We start from the raw sequence: 22,212 nt of genomic DNA, 5'->3' as shown, positions 1-22,212 counted from the left end.
TGTAACGAAGTTTAACCACACATTTAAAACCTGAGATGTCTTAGTAAAAGAACAAGAAGTTCAAAATTTCAAAAAAACTGCAAAAAAAAAAGTTGCCAAAAAGGTTCTGGTAGCCTATCACCAGTTTGGCGTCTTTCTGGCCCCCGGGCCTTATGTTTGAGGCTGCGGGTCTTGTTTTCCCGGACTTCAGGATTGCTCTCTCTGTCCGACACTCCCTGCACGCACCGTCAGGGTTTGTTTTGGTCCTGCGGGGCTGTGTCACAGCCATCCAACCAGAGACGAGAAGGGTCGCGGGCGTGTCATGTGACCCCTCCCTCCCCTCCTTGTACGCCACTCCGAGATGCTGCGCGCGCGCCTCTCAGTGCGATTCATTCCCTGCGCGCGGACGGACGCATCTAGCTTGTCTCCATCATTTGCGAAGCTCGTACGATTATTTTCATCGTCACTGTTATTATTATTGTTAAAAAAGAGTTAAAGAGCAGAAACCTGCCGCACTGCGGGCTCCACACCGAGAGAAACAACTGAAATATATCCTTCTGCGACACACGCACCGGAGGGGGCCCGCGTTCGCCTACTTCCTGTCTTACTGTCGACAAAATGAAAACCAAATTCATCAACGGGGTTTCTTCTTCCCCCTCCATGTCGCTGGGCCTGCTGGTGACCGAGAACGCCCTGCAGGTCCAGCCAGACACCCAGGAGGACTGTGACGAGCTGGTCCGCTCCGACCAGCCCGACCCAGACACCCGGAGGAGGGCTTATCTGTGGTGCAGGGAGTTCCTGCACGGAGCCTGGAAGAGCCTGGCCGAGGACCTGTTCCAGATCACCATCATCAGGTGCGGATGATCATCGGAACCGTTATTTCTGTTTATTTTCACCATCCGATGTGTTTTTCTGTAAACCGTCTGATGAGATCATCTCACAAGAGCCATGTGACCCAGAGTGGTCGAAACAGCAGAGCTCATTTCATGTTCCTGTGTCAGAATCTGCTGCTATAGTGCAGTCTGTATTCTTAGCCCGACGGCTGATGTAGTTGATAGCAAGTGGGAGCCTACCTCCCACTCAAAAGAAAAAAAAAATCTAATTGGTCTACACTCAGAAAAGAAAAAAACTGTCCCAAAGACTTTAACTCATTTCAGTCATTACTGTTAAACCTCTCTGGCATCAGTGTTGTGATTATTTTTATTGCAGATAGTTTTTAATTAAAAGTGTACAAATGTTTAAACTTAAAAAAGTCTGCCTTTTTTTAAGCAGCACTTTTCTTTGGTAGAAGTTTTGTAAGCAAGCACTTTTAACAGTGATGAGAAATATAATGAAAACATTAAAGAGGAAACATTAATGGGCCCAGGACTGAGCCTTGTGGAGCACCGTGGTTAGAGAAGCAGTGTTAAAAGAGATCGTGCTCACTCTAAAAAAACTCCAGAAATGCTGACTTTAAATAATTTAATTACATGAAAAACTGTAGTTTTGTTACATGAAGTGTAAAATGTTAGATTTAATAGGATCTGGTCCACTTTACTTGATTGGTAAACGTTCACCCTACACAAAGCACATTTTCCTCAATGATAAACTTTTTAAATAAACGAACCTTTGAGTGTAGATTAGGATTGATTGATGTAGTGCTGCCAGAACAATGAAACCTCAGGTCACGACCTCTTAAAATGATGGCTGGTAGCTGTATCTGTGTTTAACACAAGAACTTGGATGACAGCTGATGACATTATTTCTTGTCATTTTTTAAATTCTCTTCTTGCGTTTACAGTCGCTGTGCTGATATCAGTATCAGCCCGATAACAGTATTGGCTCCTAAATGCTATTTTAAGCCACTCCCTTATTCAAGAGGAAAACTTCTGTGGAAAAGAGAGCAGTGTGTCCTCCTGGGATCTTTTTATTGTTAGGCACATGTGAAACCACTACAGAGCTGCTAGTTTTGGGGTTTTTCTTCTATACACTGGTGAATCCATCATTTAATCACACACACGCAAATATCAATATCATATTCGCTGTCTGTCTGTGTTCCAGGGGTGGTCTGAGCAACAAGCTCTTTCTGTGCAGCCTCCCCGACAGCCTGAACTGTGTTGGGGACGAGCCGAGGAACGTCCTGCTGCGCCTCTATGGGGCCATCCTGCAGGTGGGAGCCACATCACATGTCAGTGTTTTACTGTGCAAAAAGTAACCCAGAGTCGCCACGAGGACGTAAGGAAGTAGTTCCCCCTCGGTAGTTTTTAGTCTGCAGTTACTGCTTTTTACTCACACTCACAAATAAGAGCAGACATGTAAAAGTGTTAGAGATAAACAACAAAATAGACGAGTGAAAGTGCCGTTATGTGTGAATGTGTGTCACATGCTTATATTAGTGTATGCATGCAGTTATGCCTTCATGTATGTGTGTTTGTGTGCGTGTTAGCCATTGTTGTACATGGTGATGTACCCCCATGGCTGTACATGCATGTGTTCTTTGCCGTAGGCTTCCCAAAGGAGCGTGCCTTGGGCACTCTTGTTCCCAGGTGAACCCACCCAAAAACACGGTACAGTATGAGATCTATGAAGTCTCAGCCTAATACAAAGATGTAACACACACTCATGTAGCTCAGCCGCTAGGAAGGAGAACAAAGTCCTCCTGCCTGTCCTTTTCCTGCTCTAAATCCCTGTCTTGTGATTCTTAATCATTAAGAAGTCAGCTTCAGTTTCAAGCTAGCGGACAAACGGCAGACCTGATGATGGCTCAGATCAGATAGATCAGATTTCTGCTGCCCATCAGGTGCTTCTTTTGGAAAAAATAATCTCTTTGCATGACGTGGCCGCTGAGTCCAGAGTTCATGATGTCAGACTCATCAGCAGATCCACTCTTACGATAGCGCTTAGCTGCTGGCGCTCGCCACATCGGAGTGGTTTTGCTTGCAAACAGCGAGCGGTAAGAGTTCAAGGCCAGCGAGATGTTTGCACAGCATATTCTAATCTCCTGCTGGCGATCAGAACACAACAGAGTCACAACTGAGATTCAGCCACTAAATTTGGCATTTGCAGCTGAGAGTGCATTAGCAGGAGACCTGCATTAAGTATTAACTCTGCTCTGTGTACTTGCTAATGAGCACGTAAGCAGTTAGCTTTTATTGCCGGGGATGTACGAGAGCACCGCATCACAGAGTCCTTTAACCGAGGTAACTGCGGTCGTCTCCGCCGTGCCGCAGGAGGAATTAATGATGTCTAATCAAAAAGCTAATATGATTAGGGGACGAATGCCTTTGTCTGAGTGCACAGCTACTAATGATTAAACCGAGCGTAACTGCACTGGAGACTGTTTCTGAGCAATAAAGTTATGTGATGCTGATGAGCAGAAACCTGCAGCTCTCAGTAAAAGTGCAGGTTTCATATCCATCTGCCTCTGCTCTGCTCCTGCCTTCAGTCTGAGGGCCGCTGCCTGAACAGTCTTCTGCACTGTCGCATCCAAAAGACTCGGTGTGTGTTTGAGCTCATACTGTACTGTCTGCACCGCGGGCACAGCTTTGATGTTGACGGGCGGCTTGGCGGCATGTATTCATGGATAGTTCTTCCCTTTTTCTCTTGTTGATAGATGTCCTGTAATAAAGGGGATTCTCGAGAGTCAAACAAAGAAAATCACTTCCAAGTAAGTAACAGACGACAGTTTCTCTACTCAGAGTGTACGTCCACAGCAACACTCGACTCACATGTGTATGCCCCCTCCCCCGTCTCACTGTTTCTCAGAAGATTTGTTCTCCTCCCCTAAATTCCTCTCTAACTCACGCTGAGCCTGAAGAGGATCCGCCAGGTTTCTCTGAGCACGTGCGTTGGCGGGGCTTTGGGGGAATTCACAGGAACGGCCGAATACCAGTTAATTTAATACCTGGCTCACCCGACACTGCATGACTGAAAATCTAAAGTGTTACTTTTTTCTTCCGTTCAATTTCTGATTTTGTCTTTTAACATCAAAGCACAGACACCCAGGAGATATAAACTGTAGCTGGTCATTAACGTCTTAGCATCCTCAACGTCCCCGACAACCAGAGGTTCACAGGTTAGGTCCACATTTTCACTCATTTGGTCAAAATGCATCTCGAGGCTTGATTTGAACGGTAACACCTTCCAGTTTCTGAAACTAGGCCCTTTCAGCATAAATCTCGCCCTCGCTGGTTACCCGGTGGCAGACGTGACATTATTCCCCGTGTTTACACGCTCTTCCGCATGACCTGCAGTTTAAACAGCCCTCGTGGATGTGTATTTGCTTCCAGAAGACTTTCACAGTCGCATATTTGCAGGGACTTTTTCTCTGCAGTCGGTGTGAACACGCCTTTATTAAATGTGTAATGTTACCACCGTTTGGAGTTTTGCAATGTACTTCTGTTGACTCTTTGATATCACATTAAACTGACATATTAATGATACAAATGTAATTAACATGATTTGTGCATTTTTAAAAATAATTGTTGTTTTATGACATTGCAGCTGAATTTGCTGCCTCTGTGCACCACAAAGGTCATTTAGTGTCATTTAGTTCCACTATTCTCCAGCAAAGGTAAATGTTCTGGTTCGTTTACAGCAGTTTTCAACTCGAGAACTCAAAGTGCACTCTTTGGTGAACGCATTTAAAGCAAATCAGAGTTCAGTAACTTTCCTAAGGATACTTTGGCCTTTCTGCTCTACCACCACAGCCACCACAGCCGCCCAGGTCGATCGTGTATATCTTCAAAACAGGAAAACAGAAAACTAGGTCAAAGGTTAAAAAGCAAAACAGACAACAAAAAAGTTTTATTTCAATTTTAATTTAGCGAGAAATTAAAAAACTAAAGTACTGATGTCATGTTAGTGGTACACATATGAAAAATGTCTGATTGACACTAACCTCATAGTTGGTGATACTGCACCTTAACACTGTGGTCACAACATGCAAAACACAAAAAGGAGATGATGCAGTATTTAAGTAGCTAGAGTTACATCTACGACTGCAGACGTACTTGTTAAGGTGATAAAGGTTCGTTCAAAAAAGTCTTTAGATGTTACAATGTTACAATAAACTGTTCTGAATGTCTTTGTTGGCTTATGTGGCGTCAGCTGGCCAGCAGTGATGCAGGCTATCGTTATTGACCCCAAATGAATCATAAATGTAATGTGTAATAGTTCATACAGTCTGAGGGTTTATGGAGTACACTGCCTACAATCACTGCAGCCCCACACACAAAGGTCACAATGGCTTAAAGAGGTGCTGCTTTGATGATTGCTTTGAAGGATGTAGTTCTTGTGTTACCTTCTCTCGCAGTCCTCTAAACTTTTTGGATGCCAACCTGTGATGTAACACATACGCACACCTTGTCCTAAAACAAATTAAGTCGACATGAAGCGACGATGAGCGGGTGCCGATGTTTCCTCACAAGAAAAGGAAGACATGGAGATTCTGGGTTGGTATGGCGTTATTTTTGTGCCACTATTCTGAGCGCACGTAAAAAAAATTTGCAGGTGCAAGTGTTGCATTTTGAGGAGAAATTTATTTTGAGCGAAGAAAAGCTGAATTTGAGTGAACAAAATTCATTGCTGCGTGCAAAAAATTTATTTCAGTGTTTGCTATTATCCACACACACAATAACAGCCCCTCTCGCTCAGTTTTTGCACTTGCGCTCGCTCGCAATGTGTCGCTCACGCTCTCAACATTTCAGCCCGTGCGCGCTCAACTCGTTCTGTACACCGTTATATTTGTGCCACAAAACCAGCCAATCACAGACTTGGATGCAAAAAAAATCTGATTGGCTGTTTTCGTCTCCAACCAGCTCGAAATGACGAAATGCAATATCCCAGAATCCATTTCGTCCAAAACTCAAACGAGGCAGTGGCGGAGGAACACAGAGTGGCAGAGTTTGAAATATTACTCTTTGTGGGTCACAAAATAAACTTTTAAGATATTTTCATGCGAGAATGGTGCTGTGTAAACTTCTAATATCTGCTCGATTTATCAAGACATCACATATTTGCATAAGTGCTCTAACGTTTTTGGAGATGCCTGTTACCCACCAGCTGACCGAATACCTGGACTGGCCATTGGGCATTTACCCGGCATTTGCCCGGTGGGCCAATGGTGATTTTTCATTTTTATGTTAGTTTGTTTGTTTTTGTAATGGTATAAACAATGAAAGGTGGTGGATTAGCCAGCTGGTAATAATCAACTCTGGGCTGGACCAATTACAATACATCCGTATTGAGGGGAAAAGACTTCAGCGAGAATAAAAAAGACACAAAGCTGGAGTTATTCTGTGTCTTAGCTGCCTCTTCTCTCCTCATTCTCCCTCCCTCTCCTGTTGCTACTTCAATCATGAAACTGATCAATGATCAGCTGATCGTCTCTCTTGTTTGTTTATCTCCCACTTTGCGCCAGAAACAGGAAACCAGCGGATGTTGCGCTAAACAACAACAGCAGCACGTTCAAAATTGATCAGCTGTTGTTAGAATTTATTTAAAATTAATTTCTAGTATCAGCTGATATTTGCTGGAGCCACAGCTGTAAAGCTGGAAACATGAAGGTGATACAAATCATACATATATACCAACAAAACAGTGCACATCACTGTCACAACAGCGTTTGTTTTCGTTCAAAGGCTTTATGGTTTTTCCAATAATACCTGGTGGTGTAGTCGGTGATTTTTTTGTCAGTTCAGCCTTATATATTATGTTTAACCCGAGTTCCCACCCGGTCAGCTGGTGGGTAACAGGCATCTCCGAAAACGTTAGAGCACTTATGCAAATATGTGATGTCTTGATAAATCGAGCAGATATTTGAAGTTCACACAGCTACATTCTAACATGAAAATATCTTAAAAGTTTATTTTGTGTCCCAGAAAGAGTAATATTTCAAACTCCGCCACTCTGTGTTCCTCCGCTACTGCCTCGTTTGAGCTTTGGACGAAATGGATTCTGGGATATTGCATTTCGTCCTTTCGAGCTGATTGGAGACAAAAACAGCCAATCAGATTTTTTTGCATCCAAGTCTGTGATTGGCTGGTTTTGTGGCACAAATATAACGGTGTACAGAAAGAGTTGAGCGTGCACGGGCAGAAATGTTGAGAGCGTGAGCGACACATTGCGAGCGCAAATACAAAAACTGAGCGAGAGGGGCTGCTATTGTGCGTGTGTATATGGATAATAGCAAACACGGATATACATTTTTTGCATGCAGCAATGAATTTTGTTCACTCAAATTCAGCTTTTCTTCGCTCAAAATAAATTTCTCCTCAAAATGCAACACTTGCACCTGCAAACCTTTTTTACGTGCGCTCAGAATAGTGGCACAAAAATAACGCCATAGGTTGGTCCAATTCTCAGGAGAAGGCATGAGCGGGGAGGGTTTCATGGTTCAGTTGAGGAGGTGAAGCTCAGGATTTCGTCCATATTTCAGGGTCAGTTGAGCTCTTGTTGGCAGAGTTGGGACTACATGTGAGTAGCTGTGCGTCTGAGGTAAACTGGTATTATTTCACTATTTCCATCTCATTCTATAGTCAACAGCGGATCTGATTCGTTGGATCTGTTTATTTGCATCCTGCTGCTGTACATTTTACAATACGTGTGTTGTAAACCTGCTAAAAGCATGTTCAGGGTAATTACGAGCTGAGTGCTGACAGGCTGCATGTTCTTAATGTGCAGACAGGAAGATAAAATGCTGAAATGCACAAGTGAAGGAAGTTTGCGCGTTACGCAAGCCTCATAAAAAGACTAATTTTAGTGATAGATAACCAGCACAGATGTGTTCAGGGTATCACTGCAGGCAGTGTACCGAACCTTAAACCCACTGACTCAGAAAGTTCTGTACCCACGCGGCATCATGTGACCCCCTTTGACCTTCACCTTACAAAGCTGAATCATGACTCTCTGTCATGGGACTGAGATTAGGTCATCAGCAAGTTAGCCATTGTTTCCACTCAAGTATCTTTCCATAAAGATGGCAGCTCCTCCCCCTCGACTCCACTTCTCTAATCTTCAGCTCGCCGTGAGGCTAACGCTGGACTGCGAGTGTCTTCAGATAACCTCGCCTAGCCTAACAATGCAGTGTTCAACGTAAATCCCATTTGGATTAGAAAGGATGATGCGGATTAATTCCTTGGATGTTTCAGTCGTCACAGCAGAGCTGCAGCTCTCATGTCGGACAGTTTACATCCAGGTGAAGACGACACAGTGACACAGTTAGGCTACAAACCCTGTGCTGGTTTCAAGATGTAGCTTGATATAAAAGCGTTGGCCATTTTTAGCGATGAAGGCTTGTGCCGCCCCTTTCCTCCTGTATTTCTCTGAGATCTTAAGTTGTCACAGGTGGTAACGGTAACCTCGGTCCTTATCTTATATTTTGGAGAAGACCAAAACAGATATTTTGGGTAAAAATGTGAATTTTTTAAATCTGTGTCAGGCAGAAAGATTATTTTTGTTACCAAGCCGTTGGCAGATTAGTTGAATATGTCAAGGTCAGGGTTAGCGTTGTGATCATCACTTAGTACTCGGAGGAGGAACACCTAAGTTATTCAAAGGGAGTTCAGTTTGATCTATTCTCTTAGATAATGTGCTTCCTTTTGATGTCCTTTTATCACCTTCATTAATCCATCGTCTTACACTCATAGCAGAGTGGATAAGTATTGAGGTTAGAGCAGCAGCTGTCTGAAGCTCACAGTGCACCTGCTCCAAGGCCAGCCCGCGAAATACCTCTGAGCAGAGACGCAGCGCCGGCACATGACTGGCATAACAACTTGGATTCAGTCATAATCAAATATTCACCAGGAACAGAGTGCACGTTAGACCGAATGTTCCTCGGATAGCAGCACAGACGATGCCGTGTCAGGCGACAGAAAACTGCAGGAGTTTTTCATCAGGAATGTTTCGATTCTTCTGCGTCCGAGCCGCCAGCCGGGGTTACGGCTAACGCTGGTTGATAATTAACAAACCTGTGGGAGAGAAAGCAAGTCAAACATGCATGTAAAACAGACACTGGCATTTGGAATAGGTCAGAGGAAGTGAAAGTGAGGTCGAGGGAGGACTGCAGGCTGCGAGACCGTCGATACCGACCACGCTCACCGTGTGGGCTGATGCAGCAGCCTCTAAAGAGCCCATCAAACAGAAATGGACTTCACTTAACTGACATTTGGGTCACTCGTATGCTTTCACTTTATTATTATTTTTTTTTATTTTTCAGCACAGTGTGATCGCTTTGAGGCCTCGTTATCTGCCAGCATTTGTGTGATCATGATAATGTGGATAATTCATGTCTGAGATTTGAAAATGCCTGCGATCAGGAATAAACGTGAACGAGCTGCTCTGCGGTCGGGAGAGGGAGCTAACGTGTTCACTTCCATCGCTCTGTACGTCCATTGTGTTCATACTAGCAAGTGGAGCATGAAGAGCACCACGGGTACCTGTATGATGCACCCATATGGGTCAAAAAGTCAGGCATCCTCTAAACCGCCTCACATTTTGGTTTAATGGTGGGATGAGAGGAGTCAGCACTGCCAGCGCTAGCTAACAAGCTAACGGCAGATATTTTCAGGCACTGGCATCACGCACGGTTGCACTTATTGGTGCAATGCTGTCGTCTTCACTGCAGGAAGCACTGAGTGTTACTGTTTGTGTGACGTTGTGGTTTTAAACATTCAGAACATGCTGCGTCTTGCACAACAATCAACCGCAGTAAATCAGCAGCTTGCTGTTTGCAGTTTAGAAAACCACAGCCCCGTCAAAATTCATGCACTACATAATTACACAGCGTACTGCATAACAGTACGTAGACAGAAGTATCTGGATGTAGGCAGAAGGATATCTATGCTATTAATAATCGACTGAAATAACCGTGAAAAAAGGAAATAACAGTTTGCTTTAAATGTATTTATGCGAAGTTCAGACGTTCCCTTAACCAGGTCAATAAACTATTAAGCTGCTAATAATCCCAGAACTCATGCAGTGCTGACAGTTACTGTAAATAGGTTGCCACTGTTATTGGTGGTAACTGTGGATGTTAGCAACAAAGTGCTCAGAGAACAATCATTGATGTGGAAATGGTTCACAAACCAGTTTGAGTGCCTCGAGACACCATCACAGGATCAGAGGACGCTCCACCTGACTGACAACCAGTGACGCTCACATGCACAACCACAGGCTCTGCCAGCTTACCAAAAGCCAACGCCCACGTATGTTTTTGAACCGTGTGACGAAAGAGAACATTCAAGTTTTACACCAGCCGGGCAACAATCCTAACCAGGGAGAGGTTTGAAGTACGGCCCAATTCACTGGTGTTTTGTTAGTGCTGCATTGTTTGTTCTGCTTTTTTCTTCAGCAGATATGATAGAAAACAGGAAAAGAGCCACATAGCTGCCGTAAAAGGCAGATGGAATATTGTCGTCATCCCACCAGGCAGCTGTAAACGTGATAACTCGAGAGCAAGGCGACGTTTTACCAAACGTGCATCTGCTAAATTTCTGCTGACGTCAAATTTTCCAAAAACTCAGTTCAGTTTAGTTTAAATCAGACTTATTCGTATAGCGCTACTATAATCTACTTCCTATGATGCTTCTCATCCTCACCTTGTCCATGTAACACATGAGAACCGAGAGAATCTCATCCGTGTGTATAGCTTTACCAAGTTACGTGGTAAACAGAGACTGGTTACTGGATGTGTAGGCAGCATGCAGCTTTGTCACAGCAGAGATTCCCATATTCCCTAAAGAGATTTTACCTGGAGTGCAATGTTGTGCTTCCTTGTTGGCAGATCAGTCCTGTTCTGCTTTGAGACGGACGTGGTTCATAATAATTCATAATGTTTAGGAGGCCACAGAGTGGGCAGCATTGTTTTCTTTGAGTCGGCTTCCTGTCGGGCACTCATTATGAAACATTCCCATGGCTGTTATCCAAAGAAGCAGGCGCACGTTTGGATCCAAACCTCTGTCTCTGCTGCAGTTTATCTCAAGGTTATTCACTCAACAGTATGAGGATGGCAATATATCACTGATTTTTATTTCAAGGCTTGAACTGCAGCACAACGTGGAGGTTATTCAAATCAAATGGGCACTTTAGCAATTTACACTTTACATTTTCAAAGTTAAGACACTAAAGAAAATTGAAAAAGTTAATAGTTTTTCAGAAATCACTGAGCTGATGAACGCTGCATGTTCCAGACTTTTCAAACAGTTTGAAGCTGATATAGCAATACAAGAAAATTCAGTTCAGTCTTATTCATATAGTGCCAAATAACAACAAAAAAACCTCCGACAGAACCAGGTCAGGGAGGGGCGGGGCCACCGGCTGGGGGGTGAGGCGAGGACGATGGGACAAAGACGCGCTGTGGAGGAGAGACAGAGTGATAATAAGTAATGATTAAATTCAGAGATGTGTATAAACACATGGTGGATGAAAAAGGGGACTGAAGAAGAAATAGTCAATGTATAGAGTGCTTATGCAGCTGTAACCATATGCTTTCTAAAAAAGGAAAGTTTTAAGCCTAATCTTAGAAGTAAACACAAATCAGTGATAGCTGTGGTCTTTGGTTCCTGACAGGATTTAATAGCATGGATGGTCTGTTCATGACTTTCCCTAAACTAAACTCCAGTAAAAGTAAGAAACCCGACTGTAGACTTAACTCCAAACCTGGTGCATATTTGGTGAGAAGCCTGGTTTCCAGCAGAATCGAGTCGGCACACAGTTTTGTCTTTGAGGACACGTGACTGTGCTGGCATGAGACCCCCCCCGTTGGTCTCCGGGCTGCACGTGTTGCCGTGGGAGCTTTGTGCGTCTCTAAGATTAAACGAGAAAACACAAGGCCGTCTGTCTCCTCTGCTCCAGCAGCTTCAACTGCAAAGCCAAGTCTTGCTGGAGATTTTCGTCTACCTCTTGTGTTTCTCCTCACCGCTTTGACAGGCAAACCCTACTAACCCTAACCACAACATTTCTCCTCATTCAGAATCATCCATCCTTGTCCTCCACCACCTGATTGCCTCCTAAGCCCCTTTCAGACGTGCACTTCACTCTGCTGAAGTTGTGCCATTTTCACACGTCAGACCTTTTCATGTAAAGCAGCTTTGGCAGGCTGCCTACCAGAAACCCTGAAAAGAAGACTTTTCCTTTTCAAAGGCAGTCTGCCTGTGTCTGAAAGTGGCCGAGGAGAGGATTCATCCACTCTAATCTTAACGTTTTCAGCCTGCGTGACCAGAAAGAGCTCTTTGTCTCATTTGCTATTCTGCGGCTGTGATGGGAGCTAACGGTGGAGGTGCTGTGAATTCTGACACCGTGTTGCCTGAAACGTTGACGGTGTTGCTGTTGTGTATCTTCAGGGCGCCGAGGCCATGGTGCTGGAGAGCGTGATGTTCGCCATCTTGGCTGAGCGAGAGCTCGGACCCAAACTCTACGGTATTTTCCCTCAGGGCCGCCTGGAGCAGTACATCCCCGTAAGTCCCCGTGCGGAGCTGCACTTACACATCACGTTTCCTTCTACAGAAATCAAGTTAGAAGCAAACATTATGATCCAGACGCAGGTGCTTTATCGATCTGATCAGCTGTTACGGGATGAATAGGCATTATCACGTTGTCAGCACGAAATCACCTTTTCATGGACACCAGCTGCAACAGCAGGAAGTGATGTCACTTATAAATAAACACAATTGGAAATGTATTTCTTTCCTTGTTTTTGTCCAAGGCTTCTCAAAGCTGCACTCCTGCTGTCTGTTGAACTTTATCCCAAAGTACTGATGTTCTCAGTATCCTGTTGGAAATAGTTTATTTTGACGTACATCCTGTCTTTTTACAAAACAATGTGCATTTTATTTTCATTTTTGCTAAAGTTTATAAAGATTAGTTTAATGAAGTTGGGAACAAACTCCAAATACATTTCACCTGGTTTCAAAGTTTTGTTTCATTTACAAAAATCTGTTTTAGAGAAAATATTTTCTCTTTGTGGTTTATTTGATTTTTTCTAGCAGTTTAGGAGCACTCAAAGAAGTCCAATACTGCTGCCAATACTCACAACTTTATTTTTCAAGATTAGGACTGAGAGGAAAGAAATGTTAGAGTGTGTGTGTTTGTATTCAAATCTTGTCTGACGGCATTTTGAGACACAAAATGTGGTTTTAGTTACAGGATTACAATTAGGTTATATTTAGGGGAAGAGGCTGGGAAAAGCATTATGTCCACACATGATATGAATACCCAACTGTGTGTGTGTGTCAGGATAAAAACAAGTGGAAACACAACCCTCCAGCTCGTGTACAGTTTGAGGTCCGGGGCTTTTCAAAATTGCTCAACGCAGTTTGTGATAAGTCGCAAAACTTTTCAAACAGGAATATCAGGTGTGACAACAAAGCTGGATATTTTTAAAAAGTTGCTCAGTGACGAATTTAGAGGCTTAAATTACTTACAGAACAGAATTTGACCTTAAAAATTGTTTGACGTTTGGATGCAGAGACCAGATTGTTTTCAGATGTCTGAAAAACCCCCAACGCCTCTCACACACCGGGGCTCTGCAAGATAAGATTTTAGTTTGGATGTCAAAGAAACCCTGACCAAACCTGTGATTTATGCAGTTAGAGCCAGAGTCATGGTTTCATGCAGTTTTATGATGTCCTGCTGACAGAGCCGTAAACTGGACACCTGTGAGCTGAGCGACTCCAGCATCTCGGCCGAGGTTGCGCAGAAGATGGCCAGGTTTCACGGGATGAGGATGCCCTTCAACAAGCAACCAAAGTGGCTGTTTGGAACCATGGACAAGTGAGTCACCCGAGCCCGTACGTCACCGCGTCAGGCAGTGAGCACATGAAAAGTTTCCTCAGTTCAAGTTCTCCCAGATAGCGTGTCACAGCACTGATTACTTATCGGCTTCTGCAGGTGGCCGTCCGCCTATCGCCGTGCACTTCCCCTTGAAATACCTTCAACCTCATGCGTCAAGTGTTTACGAGGTTTACATTGCACAATGTTTGTTGGCGTGTGCTGATAAAGGCCGCTGTCTTTTTCCATCAGTATTCCTCATACATGCCTAAATGTCTGGCTGATCGCCTGCTGAGTCCGGCCGTTCGGCTCTTTGACTGATTTTCCCGCCATAAAAGATTGACGGGAAAACCTGGGAACTGTTGTCCTGGGAAACACATGGAAGCTGCCAGATGTGATGAGATTATCTGGCCATTCTTTTGGTTTCCTGTAAAGAGAAAATTACACCCATAGAGCAGATGTGGTTAGAATATATTTGAAGTTCACTGAACTGTGGGCCTTACATGCATCTACATATTTGTCTGCTCAAATTGAAATAGCAGCCAACGTGAGCAAATAGCAAAAACACAAAGACATTTTTAGACCAGCTTAAAAATTGGAGAAAAGGTTTTCATTATTTTTAAAAACTATTGTTTATCATTTTTAAAACTAAGCTATCATTGACTAAATGTAACTTCAACACAAGTGTGTTCCATTTCCAACGTCTCTACTATGACTTTTTCCTCTTTTCATTAATGTGTGTGGATGTAACACTTTGATCAGGTACCTGAGCCAAGTGATGAGGCTGAGCTTCACCAGAGAGGCGCACCTGCGTCGCTTCAACCGCCTGCTCAGCTATAACCTCCCACAGGAGATGGAAATGCTCAGGTATGTTGCTGCAGACATGCAGCTGTAAAACACTGCACACATGACACATGCGTGTTTCCTGACTGTTACGCAAGACTTGCTGGTTTACCACAGGAAACATGCGTGAAAATCTCGGCTACACAGGCGCAGAGGGCAAAGGAAGCACAGCTGAGAGTCTCTAAACATCCATGACTTTATAATGAAGTGACCGCCTTTGTGTTTGTGCAGGTCTCTGCTCGAGTCCACTCATTCTCCCGTGGTCTTCTGCCACAACGACTGTCAGGAAGGTAAAACCTGAAGACGCGAGGTCGCCCTTCATACCATCCATTTCTTTTCCTCTGTTGTAGCAGTGCTAACTTGTGTGTGTTTGCTCCTTTCAGGAAACATCCTGCTGCTGAAAGGCCGCCAGAGCTCAGACAAACAGAAGCTGATGCTCATTGACTTTGAATACAGCAGCTACAACTACAGGTACACGAGCAGGACACCTGCAGTAACATCTGACCTGGGAACCCTCACCAGCTGTTTCTGCATCAGTCCATTGCTGTCTTTATTAATGTCATTACTGTTATTATTGTAGGTTAGCATTAGAAACAAGAAGCAGATCGATAAACCGGATCAGCATCATTAAAAATTAAAATTCAAATGAAATAAAAATATTAGAAATAAAAACACCTCCATGTTTACAGTTTTTTAATGGTTTGGTGAAACTGATGTGCCGAGCACAGCCTGACTCGAGTGCTGAGCTGCTGCGTCACCGTCACTCATCTCCTACCAACCTGTGTCACATTCAGTGCTCTCTAACCAGATTATAACCTGTAATCTGGTTATAATGGTAAACAAAGATACTAGAATCAGAGCGTAAACAAGAAGAAAAACCGCCACAGTCGGCTTATGGCTGCGTTTTAGTGATATTCCTACACTCATGCTGTGCGATACGACCAAAATCTCATATCCCGATATAAGACATCTATCGTCCCGGTAACGATATAAATCACACAAATGTAACATTTTCTGTAAATTCTGTGAATCTCGGGCAGCTCGACTTGTGTGAAGTGTTTCCAGCTGGAGTCGAGACTTTTAGCTGACGCATGAAACGATACATTTTTAAACACAAGTTGTAACAGCCGCCGTTTTCTTTGTGAGTATTTATTACACGGCGTGCTGCGGGGAAAAGCGTTCTAACGTTTGTGTCTAAGGTTTATTTTTTAGCACCTGACGCCTCTTTTTTGCTTCTCAGCCGTAAACGCTGCATACTGTTTCACGGGATTTAGTTTATTTTGAAAAGTCTCAACAGGATCTTGAGCTTTATTGTGAAAGGTTAATATGCAAAACAAACAAGCGGACGGCGGAGCCACGCCATTGTTTTACCGGCGCTTGTCCGTCCGTAGTGTGGTCATATTAAATATAATCAGAATCAGAATCAGAATCAGAATACTTTATTGATCCCTGGGGGAAATTATTTTTTGTTACAGTGCTCCATTTTAAACCAACATTAAGACAAGACAGACAATACGCTAACTAAGAATAGTACAATATATACATATATACATACATACATACATACATAAGTCACTTATAAATAAATATTTGGAAAAGAAACATGTGTAGTTGTAGCAGCAAACAGTGTGTTAAGTGGATGCGTTGTACAGGGAGATGGCCACAGGCAGGAATGATTTCCTGTGTCGTTCAGTGGTGCTTTTCGGTAATCTCAGTCTCTCACTGAACGAGCTCCTGTGACTGACCAACATGTCATGGAGTGGGTGGGAGGTGTTATCCAACATTGTCTTTATCTTGGACAGCATCCGCCTCTCCGACACCACCTTGAGGGAGTCCAGCTCCATCCCCACAACATTGCTGGCCTTACGGATCAGAAAGAGATAAGAGAAAGAGAGAACTTTAATAAATGAATACAGCCACTACAGCGACCATCAAAACAGTTTATTTTGCCACACTACGAAACAAATAGACGTTTTTATATCGTCACCCGATATATATCGTTATATCGAGCGTCCTAACTCACGCCCACCCTAATCTGTTGAAATATTAACTGCAGCTGTTATGTAACCAGAACTTGGCAGGCTGCTGAGGGCACACAGGATGAAGGCCAGAGAAAGGCGACGATGACCCGAAGTAGACGAGAATACAACGATGTGCTTGTGTTTCTGCACCTCTCTGTCTTTATGCGTCGCTCATTTCTGGGAAACACTGCATGTTACCCAGAACTCCCTGCTCCTCCCAGCTCCCTTCAGCCTGGCCCCTTTAAGTCCTGCCCATGTATAACATAGAACACGTGACCCTGTGAGGCACGTGTGCTATAACACATGCACAGGAAGAACACAACAAAACAAAACATGCTGTGGGTTATTGCTTTTTCTCTCTGGAAGCGACAGCAAAGGGTCGAGCTCAGGTCACTGCCTCCCCCGCTGCACGGGGAGGTCCTGCTCCTGATAACAGTGTGGGAAACGGCACTCGGGAATACTTGAGGGACGAATGAGACTGAATCACACACGGGATTACTGCGACTTTACAGTCACTGCTTGTGGGAGAATCTTATCTTTTTAATTATAACTAAACCAAAACAAGGAACAGCACTGGCTCATAAACGTGCTCTTGTTTCTTTGCCATTCTCTGACCCTGCAGGGGATTCGACATCGGTAACCACTTCTGTGAATGGATGTACGACTACAACTGCGATGAGTTTCCTTTCTTTAAAGTCAGCGCTCAGAACTACCCTTCAAAGGCCCAGCAGGTGTGTAAAATATGTTAGTGGGCTCATTCGATTTCTCTAACGGACTGCTGACTGCCATGAAATGTTTCCTCGTAGCTCCTCTTCATTGAGAGCTACCTGCGCGAGTCCGATCAAGGGTTCGACGGCTTGAGCGCAGAGGACCAAATGAAGCTGAAAGAAGAGCTGTACGTGGAGGTGAACAGGTGAGCTTAGGGTACAAAGATGCGTTGCCTAACGCAGAGTAAGTCGCAGGATGCTGCAGTGAAAAGCTAAATGGAAGTAGAAAACACTTTGTGTCTTTGTGATGCAGGTTCTCGCTGGCATCTCACTTCTTTTGGGGCTTGTGGTCCATCATCCAGGCCCGGCTGTCCACCATCAAATTTGGATATCTGGTGAGTCTTTGCTTCCTTACCTTGAGTCCTTATTTACTTTACTCAATATCAAAGTTGTTCGGGGCACAGATCTGAACTTCAGCTTTGGTAAAATGTCAAGTGGGGAAGAGGAGGATTTAATTTGAACCAAACTGAGATACATCGAAACAGGTAATTCAGGGCTTTCCTGGTCGTCTCCTCTGCTGTCACAAAAGATGCGCAGTGGTCATTAAAAGAGAGAAGCATGGAATTTATATGTTTGTTCAGGACGAACAGTGACAGAAGTTACCGTTACCTCTGGTTGGAGTTTGAGCTTCTGCCTGGCTGTGCTCAGCTTCTTTGACAGCCTCGGGTCAGATCGGGCTGCCATGCAGCGGGACGCTGTCACACCAGCTGACAGGAAGCTGCGCTTGGTGAAAATCCGAAGCGTGCACAGATTGTACTGGTTAAAACGATCCAGACTTAAAGCTCATCAATGTGACTTTTAAATAACATTTTCAACACTTAATTCAGATATTAGTGCAAAGTCACGAATGTGAATTTCAAGCAAACTGATGTAACATCTAAAACAAGAAGAAGGAAGAATTCACTGTGCAAAGACACTGACACGAACTGATGTTCTATTAGTGTGACTTAACCCAGAGCACGCAGGGTTACATTTGGATTTATTGTTTTTACTTAAAACAAGCCCTTGTTTCCACATATTCATTTGTGCTTACCTGTGTTGCAGGAGTACGCACAGGCCAGGTTTGACGCCTACTTCCAGCAGAAGAAGACCTGGGCTGTGTAAAGGAGGCGAGACGATTCAGTATTCTGACAGCACGTTCAGCCAAAACGTCAAGGACCCACGGGCTGATAAAGTTTCTACGCTTTACTTACACTCCCTGCCTTGCTGGTATTTGCTGGCTACTGTTGGTGTTGTGTTGACCAAAGCCAAACCTTGATCACGTGGCTAGTAGGTGCTTCGAATATGCCCCACAATCATTGCAGCTCAAAGTTTACACGGCGTAACTGAAGGCCAAAACCCCCCAAAACAAAACAGAGGAAACACATGGACTCGCACTAACCTTCATCGCTGGTCAGAAGTTTGTTTCGGCCCAGTTTGAACCATACCACTAACATGAACGTTCTGAGAGCGTGGCTAGCTCAGAAGTGTTAGCATTGCATCAGTGTGTATGTACAGTATGTGTCTGCTGTGTGGGAAAGAATCAGAACCTCAGCTTTTCTGCCAGAGCTCCCAGTAGCCTGGTTCTGTCTGCTACTGGTGGGCTGATGGATTAACACGTTCCACTTTCTTCCCACTTGATGTTTGTTTCATTTTCTTTTTTGTGTGTTTGACATTATCTTCAGGCCAGGGCAAACACGGTTATTTTGAGTTTCTAAACATGTGAATATTTTTCTGGGGTAGCCTCAACGAGTCGACATGAAAGCTATCGAACGTCAGGTATCTTCCTTACAACAGGACACATTGTAGCTGACTTACTTATAGTCCTGTGATTTCACTTAACTGTTTAAGGGACAAAGGTGTGGTGGTTTCATGTTGTCATTATTATTATGGCTCACTGTGACAGCTGCACACGTTACGTCGTGTTGTCTGATTTAGCCTGGCTGCTAAACCGTCTGTTGGGAACCAGATGCTGTTGCCGCATTGAAGAAAGCTTCACACTGAACACACGACAATGGCTCCTTATTGTGGTGATGGATTCGTTGGTGACGTCTCTGGTGTTTTGGCCCAAGTGCCTGCTGCCATGCTGGCTCGTCATTGTAGCCGTAATCCAGAGTAATGATGCTGACGGTTGCTGCAAAGTCAAACTTGGCATGATTACTTCTTGTAACTGGACTGCTGTTGAAGGGGCATTTAGTTAAGACCAAGAGCGCTCTGTTTCCAAGAGCTGAGTCACTGATGTGAGTCACGTCCAAGCGCACATTATGGCCACTGTCTGCTTGAGTGAGGGTAGAAATGCAGCAGTGCAGCAGACAAACACTGTGTCCTGTGTATGTCAAGCTTCCCTCTGAGGTGCTACTTTTAGGTGGTGATATAGAGGTTTGATATAGAGACGTGGCACAAAGAGATCATGCAGACATCCTGAGACCAGCCAAGTTCTACCTCACCCTGATTAGTTGTAATTGCATCATTGCAGTATTTTGCTATTGCATACCAATCAGTGGTGGGGCATCATTTTTCATGCCTTTAAATGACATTGTGAAAAATGATCTTCCTGTTATTTCTGTGCCTCTTCATACTTTAATTGGTACCATGGGCATAGCAGTGCCTGCTAGACTGACAATGACAACAAAGCTTTCCATTAAAAAAAATCAATATACACTATTAATGTAACACAAGGACTCCTGCTGACATCGCTTTCGACCTCGTTACCAACTCTTAGTATATCGACTTTATTAACCTTTTAACATCCATCAGGTCGTTGGCCACCCGTCTAGGCTTAGGCGTCAGCGTTGGGTTTAATCAAAGCCCACCCCGCTGTAGACTTTGACCTTTTTGTAGAAAGACAATCCTTCTAACAGGTTTATAGCTTTCAATCCTAAAATGTATGAGACCTGATCTAAATCTAGTTTCTAAAAATGTAAAGGAGGTGTCATTGGCGGTGGTGGTGACTCCAGCCCTCGGTATGAATCCTCACTCTTGTTTTAGAGAAAAGCAATAGGAAAAAAATGGAAATAGTTTTTAATGCATGTCAGTTAAAACGATTATTCTCGCTTCCCTGAATCCCAACACTTTGGACAACAGTTTAAAGTTAAACACAAGCGAGGTTTCAGATCATCACTGAGGATTAGTTGTGCCCAAAGCAAAAGCTAACCCTAGACTGGTCGAAAGGGACTTGGTGGTTGGGGTCGATGGCTGTCCTTTATGACCTTGTTAACTAGACTATAAGCAGCATCAGTAAGTGTGTGATTGTCCATGATTGTAAAATCTCTGTTCGGATGTGGGCGTTTACCAAAAGCCAGTCCAAAATGTGACCCAAGGATTCTTCTGTTAGATCCTACTTTGACCCCAGATTTGAAAAATGTGATCGTGCTGCTACAAATAAAGTCGTACAGCTACCACAAAGGCGCTGTGGAAGCAGCCAAACTGAAAATGGGACCCTGGCGAATGCTGCGTTTCCCAGTGGAGGGAACCTGTTGATGGGGAAGCTGAACTTTTCTCTACACTAAACATTTGACGGCAGAAGCACGCACAGGTGTTTGAATGTCTACTGTGGCACTTTTGAGGACAGTTTTAGGAGGTGACGAACTGTGACTTTATTTTACATGCAGGTGTACTTTTGTACAGTTATTATATTTTCTTTTTTTTAGGTATAGTGAAATTTTGATACAATGAGACTTAAGGTCTGCGAGCAGTGGATTATACTCGATAAATATTCAAATTCAAAGCGTTACAGTACTTGTTTTTCTGTTTTCTCGATCATTTCTTGTACTCCGTCTTTACTTGAAGTTGTCTTTAATTTGTTGAAATTTGCCCTGACCTTTCATTGCTGTACATGCTGTCTCTCAGTATTGTGATGTTTTGTGTGTTCTTACATTCCATATTGAAAAAACCAACATCACAACATACAAGTATTTAACATTCTGTACTCGTTACTTTAGGTTTTATGCACATTTTGGACCAAAGGAACTAAAATGAGTCTTTAATTGGTTCTTCTAATCCAACTGTAATTAAACCCTTGCAGGGGAACAAAAACCTTCACTCCTGTTTCTGCTTCTTTTTGGCACTGTTCACTAAACTATATAGAAAACATTACTTAACTATAACTAATGAAAACCTTTTACATTACTGTTGTTACTGTGAATGTACTTTGTGTTGATTCAATCCACCTTTTTTATACAACGATGTTGTTTTGTGTGAAGAGCAGCCCCACCTACGCTGTCACGTGGCTCGTAGCGATAACCTTTGCTATCTATGCAGCTATACTGAATGCTTACGTACAGATAACAGCATACTTAAAGGTTTCAGGTGAACTGCAGCGACACAGAAATGACTTTGGCTGTAAATTTACTGCTTTGCACAAATAAAAGTTAAATGAGAAAACAGCTGACTCTGGTGGTTGTTTGGATACGCAGTCTTGGTTAATATGATTGGCACTTGCCAGGACGCGCGGTGCCTCTGAAGCTCTGTTATGCTGGGTTAAAAATAGCAAAAATTGGTGTCGTGCATGTTAAGTGATCATTCATCAAATTGAATGGAAACCAACACAGTATCTCAGTTTCCTCATTACATCACAACAGATTAACTGTGTTCTAATTTTCCAGTCCAGTCATGTTGTGGCTCCAGAAGAGCAAGCATTTGGTGATAGTGGGAAGGAAGAGCCAGGTTTAAGGAGGGGGGAGGCGGGGCGATGGGAACAGATAAGAAAATGAACAGAGAAAAGAGGGGCAGAGAGATCATGGATGAAATACCAACCAAAGGAGAGAGCTGACAAAGGTTCATGATATGCAGTAGTTGCACTATGGGAAGTCCCCCAGCCTGTAGAACGGAGGGCTCAGGGTCACCTGATCCAGCCCGAACTCTAAGCTTTATCAAAA

At 43.7% G+C, this 22,212-nt stretch overlaps 1 protein-coding gene across 4 annotated transcripts; it reads left to right on the top strand.

Moving 5' to 3' along the window:
- The first annotated feature begins 371 nt into the window (after positions 1-371).
- chka (choline kinase alpha) lies at positions 372-21,715 on the top strand. 4 transcript variants are annotated; one of them, XM_085360207.1, is made up of 12 exons: positions 372-833; positions 2,020-2,128; positions 3,572-3,625; positions 12,300-12,413; positions 13,595-13,728; positions 14,488-14,592; positions 14,800-14,858; positions 14,952-15,039; positions 17,212-17,320; positions 17,396-17,502; positions 17,610-17,691; positions 18,401-21,715. In XM_085360207.1, exons 1-12 carry the CDS (start codon positions 598-600, stop codon positions 18,458-18,460), a joined length of 1,257 nt encoding a protein of 418 aa, XP_085216333.1. In that variant the 5' UTR covers positions 372-597; the 3' UTR covers positions 18,461-21,715. The 4 variants fall into 4 exon arrangements, with proteins under 4 accessions (XP_085216333.1, XP_085216334.1, XP_085216336.1 ...); XM_085360210.1 differs by lacking the exon at positions 372-833 and adding an exon at positions 2,465-2,525 and having other exon boundaries at positions 2,055-2,128; XM_085360208.1 differs by lacking the exon at positions 3,572-3,625.
- The last annotated feature ends 497 nt before the right edge of the window (positions 21,716-22,212 follow it).

The sequence above is a fragment of the Diplotaxodon limnothrissa genome, linkage group LG7 (genome assembly GCF_057381915.1).
Source record: "Diplotaxodon limnothrissa isolate DT_005_m linkage group LG7, D_limnothrissa_male_GT1.1, whole genome shotgun sequence".
In the NCBI taxonomy this organism is placed as follows: Eukaryota; Metazoa; Chordata; class Actinopteri; order Cichliformes; family Cichlidae; genus Diplotaxodon; species Diplotaxodon limnothrissa.
This window is presented reverse-complemented; position numbering and strand designations above follow the sequence as displayed.